The sequence below is a fragment of the Natator depressus genome, chromosome 1 (genome assembly GCF_965152275.1).
Source record: "Natator depressus isolate rNatDep1 chromosome 1, rNatDep2.hap1, whole genome shotgun sequence".
Taxonomy (NCBI): Eukaryota; Metazoa; Chordata; order Testudines; family Cheloniidae; genus Natator; species Natator depressus.
This window is the reverse complement of record NC_134234.1, coordinates 162239976-162261913: the sequence shown is the minus strand read 5'-3', so window position 1 is coordinate 162261913 and position 21938 is coordinate 162239976. Positions and strand designations below refer to the sequence as shown.

Here is a 21938-nt window from a genome sequence, read left to right as displayed (position 1 = left end):
AAATTTTCATAGGCAAATTAATTCTGCTAGTACCACCAAGTCACAGGGTTAAAATGTTAAAACTTTGTGTATTGAAGACTTGAGGGGGGAAAAGTAGTGTGTTTTTTATGTACTTGTTTCTGACTTCTATATTTTCTTTTTACACCAGGCAACCTGGATATCTGGGCCATAACTGTGGAAGAGAGAGCTAAACATGATCAGCAGTTCCATAGTCTGAAACCAACATCTGGATTTATCACTGGTAATTAGATAGTTTTCACATCCAATTCCATTTAATAGTATCTAGAATTCATAGTCAATAAGTATGTACAAAAATTCATGGGAAAAATGCAGGCAAGATTTTATTCATACTGTATTTCAACTCTCTTGTATCTCTCTGTCATATCAACTCCATCCCTTTTTGAATATTGCTGAAAACCTTGTGTCTTCTCCCTGGTCTATACCACTTGATTTTTCTCTTGTCATTCTTGAAGTCATTCCTGGTTCTGTAAAGCATTTCCACTCTATCTTGTAGAACTGCTTGTTACTACACAATAATTATTGTCATAGACTCAGAACCACAGAATCATAGTGTGATGACTTGATGTCACTTAAGTTTGGTGACTGGCACCATTGTGATACATTGTCATGTTGATTGATCAGTATACGCAAAAGACAGTCTAATTGTAAGTTGCACCTTTTTAAAGAAAATCTGTTTAACAATTTAGTTAAACCAGTGCAAACCTCTGTATGGACAGCCTTTTATATCTGTTTACAAGTGGCTTATATCAGTTTAGCTTGTGAGGATTAAGCAATAAATCCACACACATGGCTTACACAGGTCTTTTAAACCACTGCAGATTGGGCTTAATGCCACAGAGTTATATCAAGATCTTGTTCTGTGGCTGCTTGGTGGCTCTGTTTGGATCTTTCCTCTCTCACTGCAGCTACACGTGGAAAAAGAGAATGGAGGGTGATGTGTTGCCTCCCTTGCTATCTACCTGTTAGGAGGCATTCAAGAGTCTCTGATCAAACCTGTGGTCTTGAGAGTCTCATCTGTGGTCCTAAAAAGCCACATGTTCCTCTCCTGGCACAGGTTGATTATTGCTGCCCCTCATATGACATTGTACAAAAATCTGGTATGGTTCTGGATGTAACTTAATTTTGTAAAAAATTTGATAAGTAATACTACTTGTAGTCTTTCTACTCCTTTCCTTCATAGATTATCAAATTTCCTTTTCAGGGACCTAATCCTACTGCACCTAATCCTAATGTGTTGTCTTGTCTTTCCCATCTTTACTCTCCTACCTTTACCAACCTGGGCTGAAAATGGGAAACTACCTCAAAAAATTTGCTATTGCTTTTCTCAATGGCTAATCAGTCTCAAATGATAACTGAAGAGTCCCTTACTCAGTTTGTGTTGACTGGTCTGTATTGTACCTTAAATACCCATGAAAAAATTGAATGTTTTATGTTTGTATTGATGGGAAATAGTGTTTCCTGTGGAGAAAGTGTGTGCTTCCTTGATTTCACTGGGCAGATGACTCCAATAAAGAAAGAGCTTTTAAACATGGATTGGGCAGCAGGAACTATATGTTTCCTATTGTCCATCTCTATAGATTTTCCTGGAAAATGTTAATGTCAAGTTAACTTAAAATGGAAGCAACTGGTGCAAATTTAAATATTTAAAGCATGGGGTGGATATCTCCCCAATAGATACCCTTGATTCACCAGTACCTAAAATTAATCTGTAGTATTGCTTGTAGCTTGCTAAGTGATAAACTGAATTTAAATAATATTCTGTATTATATCGTGTTACAATATATGCCTTTTAATGTTGCTGTCCTTTGAATGTTTTGAGTTGTAATTTAACTTTTAGCTCTGTCTTCTCCTGGGTATTATTAGCAGTCCTTTTGAAATGATGCCTTTCTAATTTATTTTACAGGTGATCAAGCTAGAAACTTTTTTTTCCAATCTGGGTTACCTCAACCGGTGTTAGCACAAATATGGCAAGTATATTAAAAAAAATCTTCAACTATATTGGAGCAAGAAATTCAATTACACAACCTTTACACTTAACATGCTGCTATTTAAAATCACTTGCTTTGCTCAGCCTATAGTCTAAAAGTCAACAAGGCAAAAGCCTTTGTTGCTATGATCCAGCTGTGAATTTTTTTTATAAGTTACTAATATATTTAGTATGCCTCTTGCTGGAGGTGGCCATCTTATTGAAAAGTGACATCTGTAACCAAGTGGTGGTTTGGTAAGAAATGTAAGAAGAGACCATATAAAATGTTTCCAGCTTTGTTGTTAATATAGTCATAAAATGCAACAATTAGTTTTTTTTTAAATACTAAGATACTAGATATACTAATGGGACTGTTAAACCAGACCTGCACAATTGTCATAACATTTATAATCTGCATAAAATCTACTCTCATCATAGTTCAGTGATAATGGAGTTTAAGGTGGGAGAGGAGGAACAATGATTTTTTTTATTCCTGGGTGAGTGAACAAATTTGCAAAGCTGTGTTAAACTGCTAATAAACCCATTTGGAAACTGGCATCTATTTTCTTCATGTAGGGCTTTCAAATTGCTACTGTTCCAAAACATATCAAACTTCGACTCAGAAATGCTAATTTTAATGAAAATCTTGAAGAAAATATATTTTCTTGCTAATTGACTTTCCTTCGAAACTGAGCAAAATGAATGTGATTTTTTCCTTTGCACAGTGCACTGGCAGTGGGGGGGAGAGAGGGATCACTGTGTTGACATGGTATCTACATAGATGAAAGTTAACATTAACCAGTAAATACAATGCGTTGTTTTCCATGGTGTCTCCTTATTGCGGCCACTCTTATACTAGTAGAAATGTCTCCGTATTCCATTCCCTTAGGGAAAAGAGTGGCTCTCTATGAAAAAGGAGAGTCATCTTGCAAGAAGACAGCTGCTTTGGAAATGAGTATCTGCCCTCTTGCTGCTCTATGACAAGGCTTGAAAGAGAGGGTGTGTGGGTGTTCTTTTGTTTCATTTTCGGTCTTCGAAATATAAGGCAAATCACGTTTGGCCTTATTTTGCTGGAAGACTTGTTGAAGGTTTCAAGTGTCCATTTAAAATTTCTCTCTCCTCTTAATTAAAGAGGATGGAATCTTTAGTCTTAAGACATTCTTTCTCTAAAAATTTTCACTAGGCATTCGTTTTAAACGTGTTGTTAAAACTAAACAGTTGTAAATAGTCTGAGGGCCTGTCGAAACAAACATTCAGTGCGAAGAAAGCTAGGGTGTAAATCTATCTGTGTGGACCCTGCTACTGTGCATTCAAAAGTTCTCTCATGTGCATTGACCTACTCCTGTTTCAAAGCTGAGTAGATCAAAGTGCATTGGGGAACTTTTAGTGCACAGTAACAAGGTCCACAGGAACAGCTGGTGCCTGGCACTCTAGTGTGCTTTAGATTTGCTGCGCATTTAGCTGTTCGTCTAGATATACCCTGACTAAAAATCTCTTCCCCTCTGAGTTATTTAAACTTTGTCTATTGAGAGATTATCATTCCACTAGTTCTGTAGTTATAGAGACTAGACCTGATTTTTGTAACTTACAAAAAACAAGAAGCAGAAATAAAACTTTAATATATTAAGGCTCCTCTCTAAATCATAAGGTAAGGGGGAACCCTTTTTTCTTCTTCGAGAGGTGTCCCTGTGGATGCTCCACTGTAAGTGTTAGTGTGCTCCTGCACCGTTGTTTGGAGATTTTTACAGCAGTACCCATATCGGCCGAGCATGCACAGAGCCTGCCTCACATACCAGTCTTGACTTAATAGGCGCATGCGCGGCTGAACTCCTCAGTTCCTTCTCTACCATCCCCGGCCAGAGTCAGACCTACAGCAGACTCATTAAAACTTTCTCTCAGTCTACATCCTTTTTTCCCTTAGTTTAGCACTCTACTTACTAGATATGTTCATCCCTTTAAAAAAAAAAATAAAAAATTTGTTCCCGCTTGTTCCTCTCAGCCTCCAGCGGACACTAATATGCCGGGCTCCCCAGGATTTAAGCAGTGCACTATGTGCAGGGATGCCATCCCTATCTCGGATGGTCACTCCCAGTGTATTAAATGCCTGGGGGAGTCCCTCATTCTTCAAAAATGTGCCTATTGTTCCAAATTAAAATCCAGGTCACATAAAGACAGAGAACTCTGCCTGAAAATGATTCTTGGGCAGAAGTCACTCGGACCTGCTTCTGACCCAGGTACAGACTCCTCAGCGAATCACAGCCCTCCCGCCTCCAAAAAGGACAAAAGAGAAAACGCCCGCCTACCTTACCCAGAGGGAAACATTGCAAGCAAAAAGGTCACCGAGCAGGTCTATTTCTTCTATGCAGACCTTCTCTCAGCTCAGCACCTTTGATGTGCTGGGTTCCTCCGGCATCACACTAATCCCACCTCTGGCTGCGGTGACAGCACAAGCTCCCGGTGCCGAGGCTTCCGGCTTCCAGTTGCCTGCCTCTCTCATGGCACCGTTTGGCACTGCAATGGACATGGTGCCAGCACAGAGGACCTTGCTGGAACAGACCCGGGCTGCACTTACCTCCCTGGCACCACCAACCTCAGCACATGCATTGAGCGCTACGGTGTAGAGAACGTCGGTGCCGAACAGCCCTCCAGTGCTGCAGGCACTCCTAACAGAGGGGTTTCTCTCACACAGGCTTTCTGGCACTGCAGTTGATTCATTCACCAGACCTACAGGTGTCACCTAACCTACAGTCACCTCTACTTGACACCTTTTTTTTTTCCCGGACATTCACATGCGGTCCGGATAGCTGTCTCCTGCTGTATCTCCCTTTTCTAGTGATGAGGAAGCCGTAGTGCAGGGAGACTTTTCACCATACCAGTTCTCCCAGTCAGACCCAAATCAGCACTGGTCACACAAAATCTAGGTCTTCGTTCATCAAAGACCTCCCTCCCTGGTATACGAACCCATGGATGGCACCACCTATGCCCTTTCCCAGTCAGTGGCAATACTGAGGTCCATGGGCAACATATAAGCGATCCCACTATGATAGCCAAGAAGCCAGAAAAGCCAAGAAGCCAGAAATAGGAACAATACCACCTCGCCGCCACCAGTGCATACGGCTACAAATGAGACAACAACAACAAGCTGTTACTCCACGCTTCGATGAACATGCTACACATGCTTTCCCAACCCTTCTGGAGCCCATATCCACACAGGATGAGGCTATACTGGCTGCCCCACCAACACTGTCGGATGATTTCTTAAAATTTCAAGATCTCTTCAAAAGAGTCGCCAATGAGTTGAGGATTAATCTGGAGGCATTTTCTGAAAACCAATATGGGCTGACTGACATCCTGCAACCTATCTCCACATCCAAGATTGCCTTACCTATAAATTCAGCCATTATGGATCCCGCCAAAACCATATGGCAGACACCAGCTACTAGCACACCTACCTGTAAGCGAGCTGACCGGAAATATTTTATTCCTTCCAAAGGGTCGGAGTTCTTTTTTACTCACATAGCCAAACTCATGGGTAATAGAGGCAGCTAGCCAAAAGAACAAACACCAATTTGCCCGTTCTACCCCAACTGTTAAAGACAGTAAAAGGCTGGACCTGCTTGATCGTAAAGTGTATGCTTCGTCCACATTACAATTCCGGATATCTAATTATTCTGTCTCTGAGGGACAAATCATCTCCTGTGCCTCACTACAAGCTGCGCTTGATGTTGCTAATACAGCTGCACGGTCCACTGCTACAGCAGTCATGATGCTTCGAGCTTCATTGCTTTCATAGTCTTTTCTTCGCGCTGTTCAGAATAGCGACGAAGATCTCCCTTTTGATGGTGGAAAACTATTTGCCAGTAACACCAACGATGTACTTCACTCCATGAAGGACTCGAGAGCGACATTACAGTCTCTCTGTATCCAAACCCCTGTGTCGGGTTCCCTCCCCACTCTGAACTCTGGGGTACAGATGTGGGGACCTGCATGAAAGACCCCCGAAGCTTATTTCTATCAGCTTAGGTTAAAAAATTCCCCAAGGCACAAATCCTTCCTTGTCCTTGGATGGGTACTGCTGCCACCACCACGTGAGATAGACAAAGATTCAGGAAAAGGACCACTTGGAGTTCCTGTTTCCCCAAAATATTCCCCCAAACCCCTTCACCTCCTTTCCTAGGGAGGCTTGAGAATAATGTACCAACCAGATAAGTAAGGTGAGCATAGACCAGACCCTTGGGTTTTTAGGACACTAAAAACCGATCAGACACCCTGCAAATAGGAGGAGACAATATAGATACCAACCTTATCAATGTCCATGCTACCTGACGTATACTCAACAAAGTCATAGACCATCTGAACAACAACATCAGCGACCAAGAGATCAACGTTGCTGTAACAATTCATAGGCTCCATGTCAGCCCTCTCCCACTAATAAGCAAATTTGAAGATGTGGTTGAGGGTATAGAAAACATCGTCCCTACTTCAGTGCCTATTCCCTTTCTATCTTTGCCCCCCACCCCCCTCCACCCTGTCCCTTTTCAGGGACCCCTCTCACTAACAACTGCTCCGCCAAGAGGTGCATCACGTCCTCCAATTAGGAACAGTAGAACCAGTGCCCGACCAACACAGAGGAAAAGGGTTTTACTCCCATTACTTTCAACAGAAAAGAAAACTGGGGGATGGCGACCCATTCTGGACCTCAGATGCCTCAACAAATTCATTATTTAAAAAAAAAAAAAAAAAAAACCTCAAAATGGTGACTCTTGCAACCATAATCCCAGCACTGAAGCAGGGAGATTGGTTTGCAGACCTTGCCCTGCAGGGCGCTTATGTTCATGTGACCACACATCCTGCCCATAGACATTTTATTCGCTTTGTTCTGGGCTCACAACACTACCAGTACAGGGTCCTACCTTTCGGCCTCTCGCCTGCGCCTCATGTCTTTTCCAAACTCCTCGCAGTTGTAACACCTCATCTCAAAAGGCAGGGAATCATAATTTTTACTTGCCTCGACAACTAGCTTTTCAAAGCCAGGACCCTCCAAGAAGCCATTCAGTCCACACAACAGACAATCCAATGTTTCCATGCTCTTGGCCTGCGAATGAACAAAGAAAATCTACACTCACACCCACCCCACAACTGGAGTTCATAGGAACACATTTCGACTCGCGCAAAAGAATAGCACCTCTCCCACTCCACCTTCTCAATGCCATCAACAGTCCACAGGTGACTGCACGAGATTGCCTACAACTCCTAGGCCACATGGCCTCTTGCACTTTTGTTGTCAGGAACGCTCGCCTCTTCATGAGGTGTTTCCAAAGTTGGATGACCACTGCCTACAGACCGAATGTCCAATGTTCTTCAGAGTCAAGGACACCCTCCACTGGTGGACATTGCCTCACAACCTTTGCCCCGGGGTCCCCTTTCTGCAGGACGTCCCACCAGTTATCATAACTACGGACGCATCCCTTATGGGATAGGGAGCACACGTGCCCCATGTAACCGGGCGCAGACTCACCGGCGGCGGCACCTGCTGGTCATCTCAGGGAATTAGTGTTCCAGCCTCCGGAGCGCCCTCTTCAGGCCGGTGTCTCGCCTTGCTGCTGGTTCCCGTGTCCCTCCCAGGACCCCGGTGCCCCTTTCACTGGGTGCTGCCCCCTGGGTGCTAACCCCCAACCCACTATCCCTACCTTGCCTTAGTTGTAGGCTCCTGCCAGTCTCCAGCTAGCCCCCACGCCCTGGGGCAGACTGCAGTATGAGCCACTCATCACAGGCAAGGTTGGACCTGCTGCCTCTGTCTAACCTTGGGCTGTCCCCTGCAACTCCAGTACCTGTTGGACCTAATGCTAGGCTACAGCCTGGGACTCTCCTGCCTGGAGTTCCCCAGCTCCTCAGGCCCTTCCCCAGCCCTGCTCCAATCTAGGTATTTTGCTTAGGTCCCTGCAGCCAGGTCCCTCGCTCTCAGAAGCTAGAGAGAGTGTCTCTTCTGCTCCTGGCTTCCCTGGCTTTTATAAGGCCCCCTGGGTCTGTTAGGGGCATGGCCCCCAGCTGCGGCTGCTGTGCCTATCAGCCCAGCTCTTTCCCTGCACCAGCCATCTCCCAGGGCTATCTTAAACCCCTCTGGGCCAGAGCGGGTGTCCACCCCGCTACACCCCCCCTAAACCCTCACGCCTGGGGGAAGAGGGGCCTCTTGGTCAGGACTCCCCAGAACTAGCCCTCCAGGGTCGCCCCTCCAGGCTCGCACACCTTCTCTCTGAGGCCTCCCAGGCCCGGGAGATCTCCCGGACCTGGGTCTCCACCCTCTGGCGGGCCCGTTCCGCAGCCTCAAGTCACACCCTTTAGTTCCGGGTCCCCCAGAGCCTCTTCTCTCTCTGTCTTGATCCCCGCTATTCCCTGTCCTACCCCGACCTGGGTCCCGGCCTCCTACTGGGCCCAGTCCATTTGGGTTTCCCTGTCACAGACCTCCCTGGTGATCGTTTGGGTCCCGCCTGCTCGCAGCTCTTCCCCTGCCTCAGCCCTCTCCCAGGGCTATTTTAGACCCTTCTGGGCCCGAGCAGGTGTCCACCCCGCTACACCCCAATACACTGTCCAGGGGCTTTCGTCTCCTGCCGAGAAGTCCCTTCACATCAACGTCTAGAACTCTGAACGCTATGCAATGCCTGCCTCCAATTTCTTTCCTTCATACAAAACCAACGAGTCAGGATAATGACTGACAACATTGCCTGCATGTTCTATGTAAACAGGCAAGGGGTGGGGTGTGTGATCCCATTCCCTTTCTACAGAAGCGATGAAACGGTGGAACTCGTGTCTCAGACACAATGTCTGAATATCAGCTGCATACTTACCTAGCTCTCTCAATACCACCACAGATGACCTCAACAGAAGATTTCCCACAGACCACGAATGGGAACTAAACGAGGATATAGTACTAGACATATTTCACACATGGGAATACCCAGCCACAGACCTTTCCACAACTGCAGCAAATAAGATATGCCCAACATTTTGTTCCAGAGCGGAACTAGGCAAACACTCCTCAGGGGATGCGTTCATGTTCCCATGGAACACCGACCTAACGTATGCATTTCCCTGATACCACTCATACACAAAGTACTGATAAAAATACGAACAGACCAAGCCAGGGTCATACCGATTGCCCCAACATGGCCCAGACAGGCATGGTACTCTTTCCTTGTCAAGATGGTGCTTTTCGCACCCATCCCACTACCCCTCTGCCTGAATCTCTTGTCCCAACAACGCGGTCTACTACTCCACCCCAGTTTAACCATGTTATACCTCAAGGTTTGGCTCCTTCATGGTTCTCTCATGCCGAGCAAACTTTCTCGGAGCAGGTTCAAAATGTACTCCTTCATAGCACAACAAATTCTACATGCACCACCTACCTTCATAACTGGACAAGGTTTACACAGTGGTGGGCTGACACAGAAACCGCTCCTTTTTTCCGTGCCTCTCCCACTAATCCTCAACTATCTGTTAGAGATTAAACTTTCTGGACTCTCCCTGAGTTCCATCAAAGTCCATTTGGCCGCAGTTACAATGTTCCATGATGCCACCAACAGTAGGCCTATCTTTGCTTACCCCATTACTAAGCGATTCCTTAAGGGACCCCAAACCCTATACCCAGACATCAAACGGCTTAATCCACCTTGGAACCTTCTCCTAGTCTTAACCTTAACATGCCTAATCCAAAAACCATTTGAACTATTAGCGACATGTTCCCTCCTACATCTCTCTATGAAAACTGCATTTCTAGTAGCAATTACCTCTGCAAAATGCACAGGAGAAATTGCAGCACTCATGGCTGATCCACCATACACCATATTTTTTTAAGCACAAAGTCACCCTGCGCTTACTCCCCAGAATTCTACCAAAGGTGCACTCATCTTTCCATGTCAATGAGCCTATCCATCTCCCTACCTTTTTCTGAAACCACATACAAATTCCTTTGGATCTACGATGCACACTTTAGACCTGCACAGAGCTTTGTCCTTCTACTTGGACAGGGTTAAAACCTTTAGGCGTTCCGACAAGCTATTCGTCCCCATTGCAGAGCGCTCTAAGGGCTCATCTGTCTCTAACCACAGACTTTCCAACTGGGTTTCGAGTTGCATTTGGCTCTATTAATTACAGAATGTGACTCCCCCTACTTTTATCAGGACTCACTCCACCAGATCCATGGCAGCCTCAGTGGCCTTTCTACGTAATGTCCCCCTTAAGGACATTTTCAGAGCTGCCATTTGGGCTTCTGAAAATACGTTTGCAAAACATTATGCTCTTACACAGGGACCCATCACTGATACACGTGTGGGCAGAGCTGTTCTATCTACTGCATTTCTTCCAGATCTGAAGTCCCTACCTCCTTGAGAGATACTGCTTTTCAGTCACCTACAGTGGAACACCCACAGGGGAAGAAGGAGAAGAAAAGTTACTCACCTGTGCAGTAACTAACTGTTCTTTGAGATGAGTGTCCCTGTGGGTGCTTCACTCTCCACTCTCCTCCTCTCTTCATCGGAGCTGGGGCGGCCTCCGTTGTAGAGAAGGAACTGAGGAGTTCGGCCGCGCATGCACACTATTAAGACAAGACTGGTGTGTGAGGCAGGCTCCGCGCATGTGCGGCTGATATGGGTATTGCTGTAAAAATCTCCGAACAGGGGCGCACCCACAGGTGACTCATCTCGAAGAACGTCAGTTACTGCACAGGTGAGTAACCACCTTTTGGTCACTTCTTAATTAAGTGGAGTCTGCATTTTAGGTTAGATAAGCTAATTTGCATCTAATTCCAAGGAAGGAACAGTGAATAAGAGGGTGGGATCACAATAGCTAGAGCAAGAATACCACTTGAAGAAAAACTTCCCTCCCCATTAGCCTCTTTGGATGAAGCTAAGTAAATATCTGACTGTAGACAATCTAGCACAAATTACTGCTGTTTTACAAAAATCCTAGGAGTTAAAAAGGAACTCTAAGTGGCTCTTTCCACAGAAACGAAAGCATGCTTAAAAATCTGATAGTTTCCTTTGTCATCAGTTGAAGCATAATTGTGTGTAAATAGACAACAGTTCTCAGCCAGATCTTTGGCCTGTAATGCAATGGCAAGAAGGCAATTATATTAACAGCCACAATAGTTGTTCAAAGCAATCTGAGATGTAAAGAAACAAGAAATTTTGACCTACCCCGATTTGAGGGGGAGGATACTCCAAAGGACATCTTTGTGTGGTGGATTAAACGATCAGTAGTATAGTTCCCAAAGGTCTTGTGTTAGCTTCAAATCTTTGTGCTTATTCATGTGGATCCATTGTCACTTTTTTAGGTCTGAGAGACTTTTGGCTTCCATGGAGGAAGAGTGTATAGCACTTACATAGGAAAAGCTTCAGGAGGTGTCACAAGATCTATTCAGTGGATTCATCTGCCTCAGTCTTTAGCCCAAGTGCTCTGTACGCTGTTTCAGACTATAGGTCCACATCTTTATATGTGGGAAGAAAACTATTTACAACCTTAGTTCTCTATCTGTATTCTCTATTTCCCAGTCTAGTTGGAGTTCACCACTGACAATACCCTCAGTTTGTTAGGACTGTCATTTTTTATGAAGTTTACAGAATCTATAGGAAAAAGTTAAAACAATAAGCAACTTAAGGCCCCCAATTCTGCAAATGTTTGTTTACATGTGTATCTTCACTTGCTGCAGGGGCGGATTTACCAGTAAACACAGGGTGCCCTGGCACAGGGCCCCCCAACAACAGGGGGCCCCAGGGCCGGGCACTCAGGCAGCTCAGCACCAGCACACACATACACCCCTCCCGTGGGGGGGGGCGCTGGGCAGGGGAGCAGGAAGGAAGGCTCACTTGCAGCCTCAAGGGAGCAGGCGGGTGGTGTGAGTGGCAGGAGTGCGGCAAACGCGGGCGGAGGACTCAGGAGGAGCACAGGGTGGCCGCGCAGCCAGCCGGAGAGAAGCGGCACTTTGATGGGGAAAGCGCTGCTTCTCTCTGGCTGCTGGCTGTGCGGCTGCCCCTGCTCCTCCTGAGTCCTCCGCCCATGTTCGCAGGGCTGGATTCCGAAAGGGGCTTTAGAGATGCAGCCTAGGGCCCTGGGGCCCCCTTAGCCAAAGGCCCTGCAGCCCCTGCGTTCCAGGATACCCTGCCTGGCAGGGGACGGCCCCCAGAATTGTGGCCCTGGGGGCGGTGCCGCACTGCGTGGAGCCACCTGTACCCCCCCTGCACCAAACAGGAGCTGCCCTAGGTAAGTGCTCTGCACTCCCTGCCAGCCTCCTTCCCCACCCTGAGCCGCCTCCTCCCCCACCCTAAGAATCGCCCAGACCCTGCACCCCCAGCCCTGAGCCCCAGGAGGAGAATGGAGAAAAAAAGAACGAAAAACGGGGTTGGAGGGGAGATAAGACAGACTGCTCCCCCCACAGGTGGGGGCCCCAAAAATGAAGCTGAGCACAGGGCTCCACTAACTCTAAATCCACCACTGAATTGCCTAATTATTTCCAAGGTCTTCAGTAGGGCTACTTGCTTGAGGTAAAGTTTTGCATATGATAGTGTTGGCAGGATTGGGACCTAACTCATTAACTTGTTAGATTCATGGCTCCAAAAACCAAGTCTGATGTAATGCAAAGTCATGTCTGCTTTTATAGATTCTTTTGTTAGCTAAGAAAGCATTGTCTGGGGAAGTACAGCTGTGAGGCAGGAATTGCTGAGGGTTTGGCCTTGTTGACTGATAGTTCCGACAGCCTTCAGATCTGTTACAGGAGGAGTAATGCATTTTAGAATTGTCAAAGAGATATCATTTCAAAATTTTAAAAAAATTTGGCTTGCATATTTTTGAAAATATCTTCAAGTATGATTTTAAAAGGTGTAGTTCTCTTTTAAATTTGGTGAAAATTGGATTGCTATTTTGAGTAATGAAAAATCTGTTTTCACTAAAACAGAATGTCAGGAAAAGCTACCTCGTTGAAATGGTGGTTAAATATCTTCTGCCCAACAGAGCTATTCTGAAAATATTTTGAAGTTGCAGTAATTTGTTTTTAGACGTGAGACTACATGAAGGCTGTATTATAAAATTTAAAATAGCAATAATTCAGTTCTTAACAAAACATCTGTGAGCATGTTGGGACTTTTCTAGCGCAAGGCCGAGGAGCTGCTATGGTTTATCATGACAGTTCCTCTGCTGATCTACTTTTTTCAGGCTTTGTTGTCTGTCAAGCCAGTAATCTATAAAGTGTCTAAATAGTCTTTGAAATGAGACTGTAATGATTCAGAAGGCAAGAACTATTTTTAACTAGGCCATAATCTGGATTTTTTCCAAAACCCACAATGCTATTCCTCCCTCCTGAAATCCTCCACCCAGTCCCCTCATCTCTAGCTTAGTTTAAACTAGTACTGGAAATAATCAGTGCAAGCTGCTGCTGCTTATATTCAGAGATCTATTTCTGCAGCGAACATTAAAATAGTTGGTAGATTTACCCTCTTCTGACACCTGCTTTCCTTCTAATAGTCTCAAATTTGTGGAAGCTAGAAGAATGATGGGAAAATATGATGGTAGGGCAGACCCTGGGATTTTACTATTTAAAGTATACAGTAGTTTATTGATACTCAAGACTCAATTCCTGCTCTTGTGTTTGGGTTTCATGGTTTAGGATGAATATGGGAATTTAAGGCTAGATTTAGTCCAGATCTTCAGTTGCAGTAGAACTTCCTGGCTGGAGTGTGTAGCATTCTAAAAATAACCTTCAGAAAGATATTTTTATAGTTTAATAAGCCATGCTTTAAGCAGCACAAATCCTGCCTGCCCAATCCTTGCCCTCACCATCAATCTCACAGATGGCAACATTGCAGAGATTCCATGGCAAGGTATGGGAAAGATGGTAGTGCTGCTTCTACCAAAGTGTAGGCGGGGAGAGATTCATGTGAAGAGGACCCCTTTTGCACCTAGATTTTGGGGGTCTGATTCAGCCTTTTGCAATTATCCAAGTAAAAATATCTACAGTTATGAACACAGGCACATTTTATAGATATAATAAATCTGTAATCAATTTACTGTTCTATGCTGGTTTCCAGCCAGGTCTCAAATAAATGAATTAACGTACATTAAGTTCTTCCTAATTTTGTTATAACCGGATACTTTGTGTTTTGTGGAACAGTTAAATGTAGGTGGTAGTTACGGTCAGCTACTCATAGCACTCAAGGCGATGTTTACACAAAAGTAGCATTGTAAACTTAGAGTATGTGGTTAGATTCTCTTAAAGTGGTAAGAAACATGAAGTTTCTCTGTTAATTGAAAAGAGCCTTTCAGAGATACAAAAGCTTAGCTTTGTATTTCTGCTAGCACACTGTAATCATTTAAATGTGTGTAAATAATGCAGCATTGTAGTTGTACTTCATTTTCCTGAAATTTGTGTGAAGTTGAATAAAGTAGCAAAACTGTTGAACTACAGCAAATGAGTAGAATAGCAGGAAAGACATTAACTAGAGATGAAAGATTTTATTGACTAAATGGGTAGATAGGAGTTTTCTCATTCAGTGAACATAATGGGAATTGTGCATATCTTGTTTCTGATTATTATTAATTGCACATAGAAGGAAACTATGTAGAGTAAAAATGTATTGTCCAAAATGTGGGAAACTACTAATGGAATAATACCACCTAGCTAGGTATAATGCTTTCCATTAGTAGATCTCAAAGTGCTTTCAAAGGAGATCATTATCATGTAATGTCTGAATGAACCAGTCATATACAATGTGATGATACTTAATAGTATTCTCATGGTCAGGTGTGTGGCAGATTGAGGAGCTCTTCCTACTTTTAAGAGCTGAAAACCTCCTGGAGTAGTTTGTAAATAAAAGTTGATTATGTAGTTGTAGAAGCCTTCTGGGCAGAACAAATAAGCACTGTTACAAAGGCATTTGCTTAAATATCCCCATCCGCTATTGTACCACTATATCCCAGCATCAGAAATCACTTAATTGCTTGATCTGATGGTGCCAATTGGATGGACTCAGCAGAACTGACTTCTATATATGAAAAGTGAGAGATCTTTTAGTGGGGAAAACACCAGTTGCTCAGAGTGTGATCAAAGAAATCTGTCAGAGTAGCTTTCTTCAGGCAGTCTTTCTCTGATTGATCTTTATGGTTAACCACCTGAGACCACATATACAAACCCACCCCCCCCACCTACCAGTTACAACTTGGGGTCTGAATAAAGGATGACGAAACCCTGAAGAAAACTTTAATCAGAATAAACATGCTTTTCCTTTGAATATTCTTGTAGACTGAGTGGCCTTTTTATTTGCCATCAAAAGGTTTGGTGTTCTTTTTGTAAACTTTGTAATTTTGTAAATTTAACTTAAATATTTGCTACTGCATTCCATCATCTTTAATACTTAGCAATTTATAAGTAAGTTACTACACCTACGGTATTCATGTCTATACTTCCTTTCACTCAAATGCAAAAGCACTGGAGGGCGAGTTAGTTATAGCCTTTAAATCTCTGGATTCCTGGGTAGGAATTCTGACAGATCAGATGCCTTTGACCTCAACCTTAGTGTCTGTGAACATTTCAAAGTCACCATGTAACTTGGTATAATTTTGATTTTCTTCCTAATCAAGCATCTCAGGAGTTGAACATGACTGCTATAGGTCAGGATCAAGGTGCAATGGTTGAGCTATGTCAGTTTGAAAAAGTAAATAAGCACATTGGTGAGAGACTTCTAACAAACTGGGTCTTCCATTACAAGAGCTGGATGATACTGGGGACAGCAAGAGAATTCAACATGTTGTATAATAGCATCTCTCTCGGTGGTATCCTCTCCAGCCACAGGGAAACGTCCACTCTGATCTTCTTGTCAAAACTTAAACTATGCATTTCTTCAACAAAGGATTGATATTTTAGTTCAGTACAGCAGTTGTGGAGTAATATGCACAAGGCTGAAGTCTAACAGCTATTTGAAAGGTTTCAGAGTAACAGCCGTGTTAGTCTGTATTCGCAAAAAGAAAAGGAGTACTTGTGGCACCTTAAAGACTAACCAATTTATTTGAGCATAAGCTTTCGTGAGCTTCAGCTCACTTCATCGGATGCACACTGTGGAAAATACAGAAGATGTTTGTTTTTATACACACAAATCATGGAAAAAATGAGTGTTTATCACTACAAAAGGTTTTCTCTCCCCCCACCCCACTCTCCTGCTGGTAATAGCTTATGTAAAGTGATCACTCTCCTTACAATGTGTATGATAATCAAGGTGGGCCATTTCCAGCACAAATCCAGGGTTTAACAAGAACTTCTGGGGGGGGGGGGGGTTAGGAAAACAAGGGGACATAGGTTACCTTGCATAATGACTTAGCCACTCCCAGTCTCTATTCAAGCCTAAGTTAATTGTATCCAATTTGCAAATGAATTCCAATTCAGCAGTCTCTTCCTGGAGTGTGGATTTGAAGTTTTTCTGTTGTAATATCGCAACTTTCATGTCTGTAATCGCGTGACCAGTGAGATTGAAGTGTTCTCCAACTGGTTTATGAATGTTATAATTCTTGACATCTGATTTGTGTCCATTTATTCTTTTACGTAGAGACTGTCCAGTTTGACCAAGGTACATGGCAGAGGGGCATTGCTGACACATGATGGCATATGTCACAATGGTAGATGTGCAGGTGAACGAGCCTCTGATAGTGTGGCTGATGTGATTAGGCCCTGTGGTGGTGTCCCCTGAATAGATATGTGGGCACAGTTGGCAACGGGCTTTGTTGCAAGGATAGGTTCCTGGGTTAGTGGTTCTGTTGTGTGGTATGTGGTTGCTGGTGAGTATTCACTTCAGGATGTGGGGGTGTCTGTAGGCAAGGACTGGCCTGTCTCCCAAGATTTGTGAGAGTGTTGGGTCATCCTTCAGGATAGGTTGTAGATCCTTGATAATGCGTTGGAGGGGTTTTAGTTGGGGACTGAAGGTGACGGTTAGTGGCGTTCTGTTATTTTCTTTGTTAGGCCTGTCCTGTAGTAGGTGACTTCTGGGAACTCTTCTGGCTCGGTCAATCTGTTTCTTCACTTCCGCAGGTGGGTATTGTAGTTGTAAGAATGCTTGATAGAGATCTTGTAGGTGTTTGCCTCTGTCTGAGGGGTTGCAGCAACTGCGGTTGTATCGTAGAGCTTGGCTGTAGAAAATGGATCGTGTGGTGTGGTCTGGATGAAAGCTGGAGGCATGTAGGTAAATATAGCGGTCAGTAGGTTTCCGGTATAGGGTGGTGTTTATGTGACCATCGCTTATTAGCACTGTAGTGTCCAGGAAGTGGATCTCTTGTATGGACTGGACCAGGCTGAGGTTGATGGTGGGATGGAAATTGTTGAAATCATGCTGGAATTCCTCAAGGGCTTCTTTTCCATGGGTCCAGATGATGAAGATGTCATCAATATAGCTCAAGTAGAGTAGGGGCATTAGGGGACGAGAGCTGAGGAAGCGTTGTTCTAAGTCAGCCATAAAAATGTTGGGATACTGTGGGGCCATGCGGGTGCCCATAGCAGTGCCGCTGATTTGAAGGTATACATTGTCCCCAAATGTAAAATAGTTATGGGTAAGGACAAAGTCAAAGTTCAGCCACCAGGTTAGCCGTGACGTTATCGGGGATAGTGTTCTTGACGGCTTATAGTCCATCTTTGTGTGTAATGTTGGTGTAGAGGGCTTCTACATCCATAGTGGCCAGGATGGTGTTATCAGGAAGATCACTGATGGATTGTACTTTCCTCAGGAAGTCAGTGGTGTCTCGAAGGTAGCTGGGAGTGCTGGTAGCGTAGGGCCTGAGGAGGGAGTCTATATAGCCAGACAATCCTGCTGTCAGGGTGCCAATGCCTGAGATGATGGGGCGCCCAGGATTTCCAGTTTTATGGATCATGGGTAGTAGATAGAATATCCCAGGTCGGAGTTCCAGGAGTGTGTCTGTGCAGATTTGATCTTGTGCTTTTTCAGGGAGTTTCTTGAGCAAATGCTGTAGTTTCTTTTGGTAACCCTCAGTGGGATCAGAGGGTAATGGCTTGTAGAAAGTGGTGTTGGAGAGCTGCCGAGCAGCCTCTTGTTCATATTCCGACCTATTCATGATGACAACAGTACCTCCTTTGTCAGCCTTTTTGATTATAATGTCAGAGTTGTTTCTGAGGCTGTGGATGGCATTGTGTTCTGCATGGCTGAGGTGGTGGGGCAAGTGATGCTGCTTTTCCACAATTTCAGTCCGTGCACGTCGGCAGAAGCACTCTATGTAGAAGTCCAGTCTGCTGTCTCGACCTTCAGGAGGAATCCACTCAGAATCCTTTTTGTAGTGTTGGTAGGGAGGTCTCTGTGGATTAGTATGTTGTTCAGAGGTGTGTTGGAAATATTCCTTGAGTTGGAGACGTTGAAAATAGGATTCTAGGTCACCACAGAACTGTATCATGTTAGTGGCGGTGGAGGGGCAGAAGGAGAGGCCCCGAGATAGGACAGCTGCTTCTGCTGGGCTAAAAGTATAGTAGGAGAGGTTAACAATATTGCTGGGTGGGTTGAGGGAACCATTGCTGTGGCCCCTTGTGGCATGTAGTAGTTTAGAAAGTTTAGTGTCCTTTTTCTTTGTAGAGAAGCAAAGTGTGTGTTGTAAATGGCTTGTCTAGTTTTAGTAAAGTCCAGCCACGAGGAAGTTTGTGTGGAAGGTTGGCTTTTTTATGACAGTATCCATTTTTGAGAGCTCATTCTTTATCTTTCCCTGTTTGCTGTAGAGCATGTTGATCAAGTGGTTCCGCAGTTTCTTTGAGAGCGTGTGGCACAAGCTGTCAGCATAGTCTGTATGGTATGTAGATTGTAATGGATTTTTTACCTTCAGTCCTTTTGGTATGATGTCCATCTGTTTGCATTTGGAAAGGAAGATGATGTCTGTCTGTATCTGTACAAGTTTTTTCATGCAGTTGATAGATTTCCACTCCATACGGCTAAATGCAGTGCCTTGCATAATGACAGGTTTCAGAGTAACAGCCGTGTTAGTCCGTATTTGCAAAAAGAAAAAGGAGTACTTGTGGCACCTTAGAGACTAACCAATTTATTTGAGCATAAGCTTTCGTGAGCTACAGCTCACTTCATCGGATGCATACTGTGGAAAATACAGTTGGGGTGTTGGGGGGGGGGGGGGAACACCTGGATTTGTGCTGGAAATGGCCCACCTTGATTATCATACACGTTGTAAGGAGAGTGATCACTTTACATAAGCTATTACCAGCAGGAGAGTGGGGTGGGGGGAGAGAAAACCTTTTGTAGTGGTAAACACCCATTTTTTCATGATTTGTGTGTATAAAAACAAACATCTTCTGTATTTTCCACAGTATGCATCCGATGAAGTGAGCTGTAGCTCACGAAAGCTTATGCTCAAATAAATTGGTTAGTCTTTAAGGTGCCACAAGTACTCCTTTTCTTTTCGCTATTTGAACTCTCAGTTGATTAGTGTCTCTACTCTTACTGTTCTGAGTTCTTCCTATCTGGTTCAACATATAGTTTTTTTGTTTGTTTTTAAAGTATTCTGTACAGCATGTGTCTGGTTGCTTGTGACAAATATATCTGTATTCCCAGTAGAGTAGCAAAGGACAAAAAGACTTCAGGGAAGTTAATCAAACTCTTGGTTTACGCACCAATATATAGGACTATAGGAGACATTTGAACTTGGTAGCTGGCAGAAATGGACAGCCCTAATGAATTAGGCTATGTAGCAAGTTTACTTTGCTTTTTAACTTTTTCCAGGAGCAATTCTGTTCCTTCTAGCAAAAACCCCATCTTCGTTATAATCTACAAAGTTCCTGTCCTCTTGCCTACAACCTGTCGGGGGGGGGGGGGGGAGGTTCTCTTGCCTGCTATAATGTTCCCTCAAACCTCTAAGATTCTCAGTCTGATTATAAGTATCTTGTATTTTAACTATCTTTGGGCTACTTTACACTGGCAGCGGCATCGCTTTAACGTGGCTTGTGTAGTCATGGCAGAGTGCCAGGAGAGAGGTCTCCCAGCGCTCTAAAAAAAACACCTCCACGAGGGGCGTAGCTATCAGTGCTGGGAGCCCAGCGCTGGTGTACTGTCTACACTGGCATTTTACAGTGCTGAAACTTGCTGCGCTCGGGGGGTGGGGGGGTGGGGGGGGTGTAGACAAGCCCTTTGCTCGCACAGCAGGAGATACTGATTTCTTATCTCAATTTCTGGCAGTTAAGTAACTGTTGTTTCAGGGAGGCCCTCATCATGGTGAGGTTGTGGGAGGAGGAGGATGAGATGAGCTATAGCTTACCCTCTCAAAAAAAGCATATTTCCTCTGTTAGTCCAGGTTGATTTTGCTCATCTCATCTCTTCATTCTGGCTGTTGGGAAGTACTTACTTAGCTGCCATGTCACTGCCACAACAGAGCCTTTATAACTAACAGCTGAAGCTATATCATACTAGCAACTTTATAAGTAATGACCGAAACATACATACTCAGTTCTGAGGATACTACTGATTAGTCTTTAGAAATCTCAGCTGGTTAACCAGGCTGATTCGAGTCCCAGAGAGTTAGGCAGATCTTACATCCAGCTGCTGAACAGCAAGCAACATTCATCTGGAATATTTGAGTGAACTTCCCTGGGTGAAGAGTGAGAGATAAAGGCATCAGGGGGCCAGTCTCTCTAGCAAGTGCTCTTGCCTCTGGAATTCTCTTCCACTAGAAGTATGCGTACTAGCTGGGCCACATTCAAGAAGTGCTCCAGTTTCTAACTGTAAATTCCAGAGCCCTTAGCATACAGAGATGGCTTTCTCATTCCTCTCCGTAAGTTTGTAGTGCCAGATTTTTGACTGGTGTCAATCAGCATTTTTCCTAGCCAAACAGGAAAAAAAAGCTTGGTTAGTTTTGAACCAAAACTGAATTAGGTAGTTTGTTTTTTCTCATTGTAATGAAAAACAGAAAATTTTGTTCAAGTCAAATGAAACGTTTTGAATGTCAGTTGACATCTTTAAATTTTTTGTTTTCAGAGAGGGTTTTCAGCAGAAATTACTTGCCAGATTTGACCTGAATTCACAAATAGTTTTGGTGCCCCGAAAAAGTCATTTTGGGGTGGATTTATCATTTGCAGAGCCAGGCTACATGGAAGACAATGGAGCTAGGCTGATTTGCACTTGCTGAAAATCTGGCCTATAGCATTATGGAGGGCTGGGAGTTTCCCTGTGCTTGGCAAAATATTGCTTGTCATCTCAACGATATCCAATATGCTTTGAGAGTACACTGATGGCACTGATATAGCAACAAATTGGCTTCAGCTCCTGTCTTACAAATTTTCTCAGCTTTGCCTCTAGTCATGTGGGCACAGTGTTTACCTGCTCAGTTATTGAACTTCATTAATTATTGCCAATCCAGGAAGGTCCTTTTGATGACCCTTAATTTACTTACATAAATGCTTTCCTTGGTGCTGATTTAATTGGAAATAAACTCAGAGTTTAACTAGACTGTCTAGCCTCTCAGCTGGGCATGTGATCACAATATTGTGTTGCCACATCCATGGCCTATGATCAAAATATATATGTTTTATTTTTAGTTTGAAATAATCCTAAAATGTTTGTACTGGAGTTAGAATAACTTTTATTCTCTAAGGAAAGCAACATAGTATAACTCTTAATTTATAATTGCTTAAATCATTAACATGCATTTACTTATTTTGTTTTGGTTCCCAGTTGCAGGAGCTAGTGTTGTCGCTCTTCATCCCCTCCTGCCCTCCCTACCCCCTGCTGTGCACTGTTTTCTTAAACAGTCCACTTTTTGTTTCTTCATTTGATGTACTGTAAAGTCAGAGACTACTCTACATGAAAGCCTATTCAAAAAGTGGCCTCAATGTTTTATACTTGAACGCTATTGTTTAACTGAAAAACTCATTTGTATACTCAGCTATAATGGTGTTTAGTACAGAGCATGAATTTAAAGAGCAATT

At 43.9% G+C, this 21938-nt stretch overlaps 1 protein-coding gene and 1 long non-coding RNA gene across 6 annotated transcripts in view; one reads left to right on the top strand and one right to left on the bottom strand.

The window, feature by feature from the left end:
• ITSN1 (intersectin 1) overlaps positions 1–21938 on the top strand; it is a 227687-nt gene that overhangs the window by 49509 nt on the left and 156240 nt on the right. For all 5 annotated transcript variants that reach the window (XM_074970371.1, XM_074970381.1, XM_074970391.1 and 2 more), the window contains exons 3-4: positions 149–241; positions 1925–1988. In XM_074970371.1, the coding sequence (XP_074826472.1) occupies positions 149–241; positions 1925–1988 (157 nt within the window). The remainder of the gene's footprint in view (positions 1–148; positions 242–1924; positions 1989–21938) is intronic.
• LOC141997908 (uncharacterized) overlaps positions 1–21938 on the bottom strand; it is an 85445-nt gene that overhangs the window by 25068 nt on the left and 38439 nt on the right. The window lies entirely within an intron of this gene.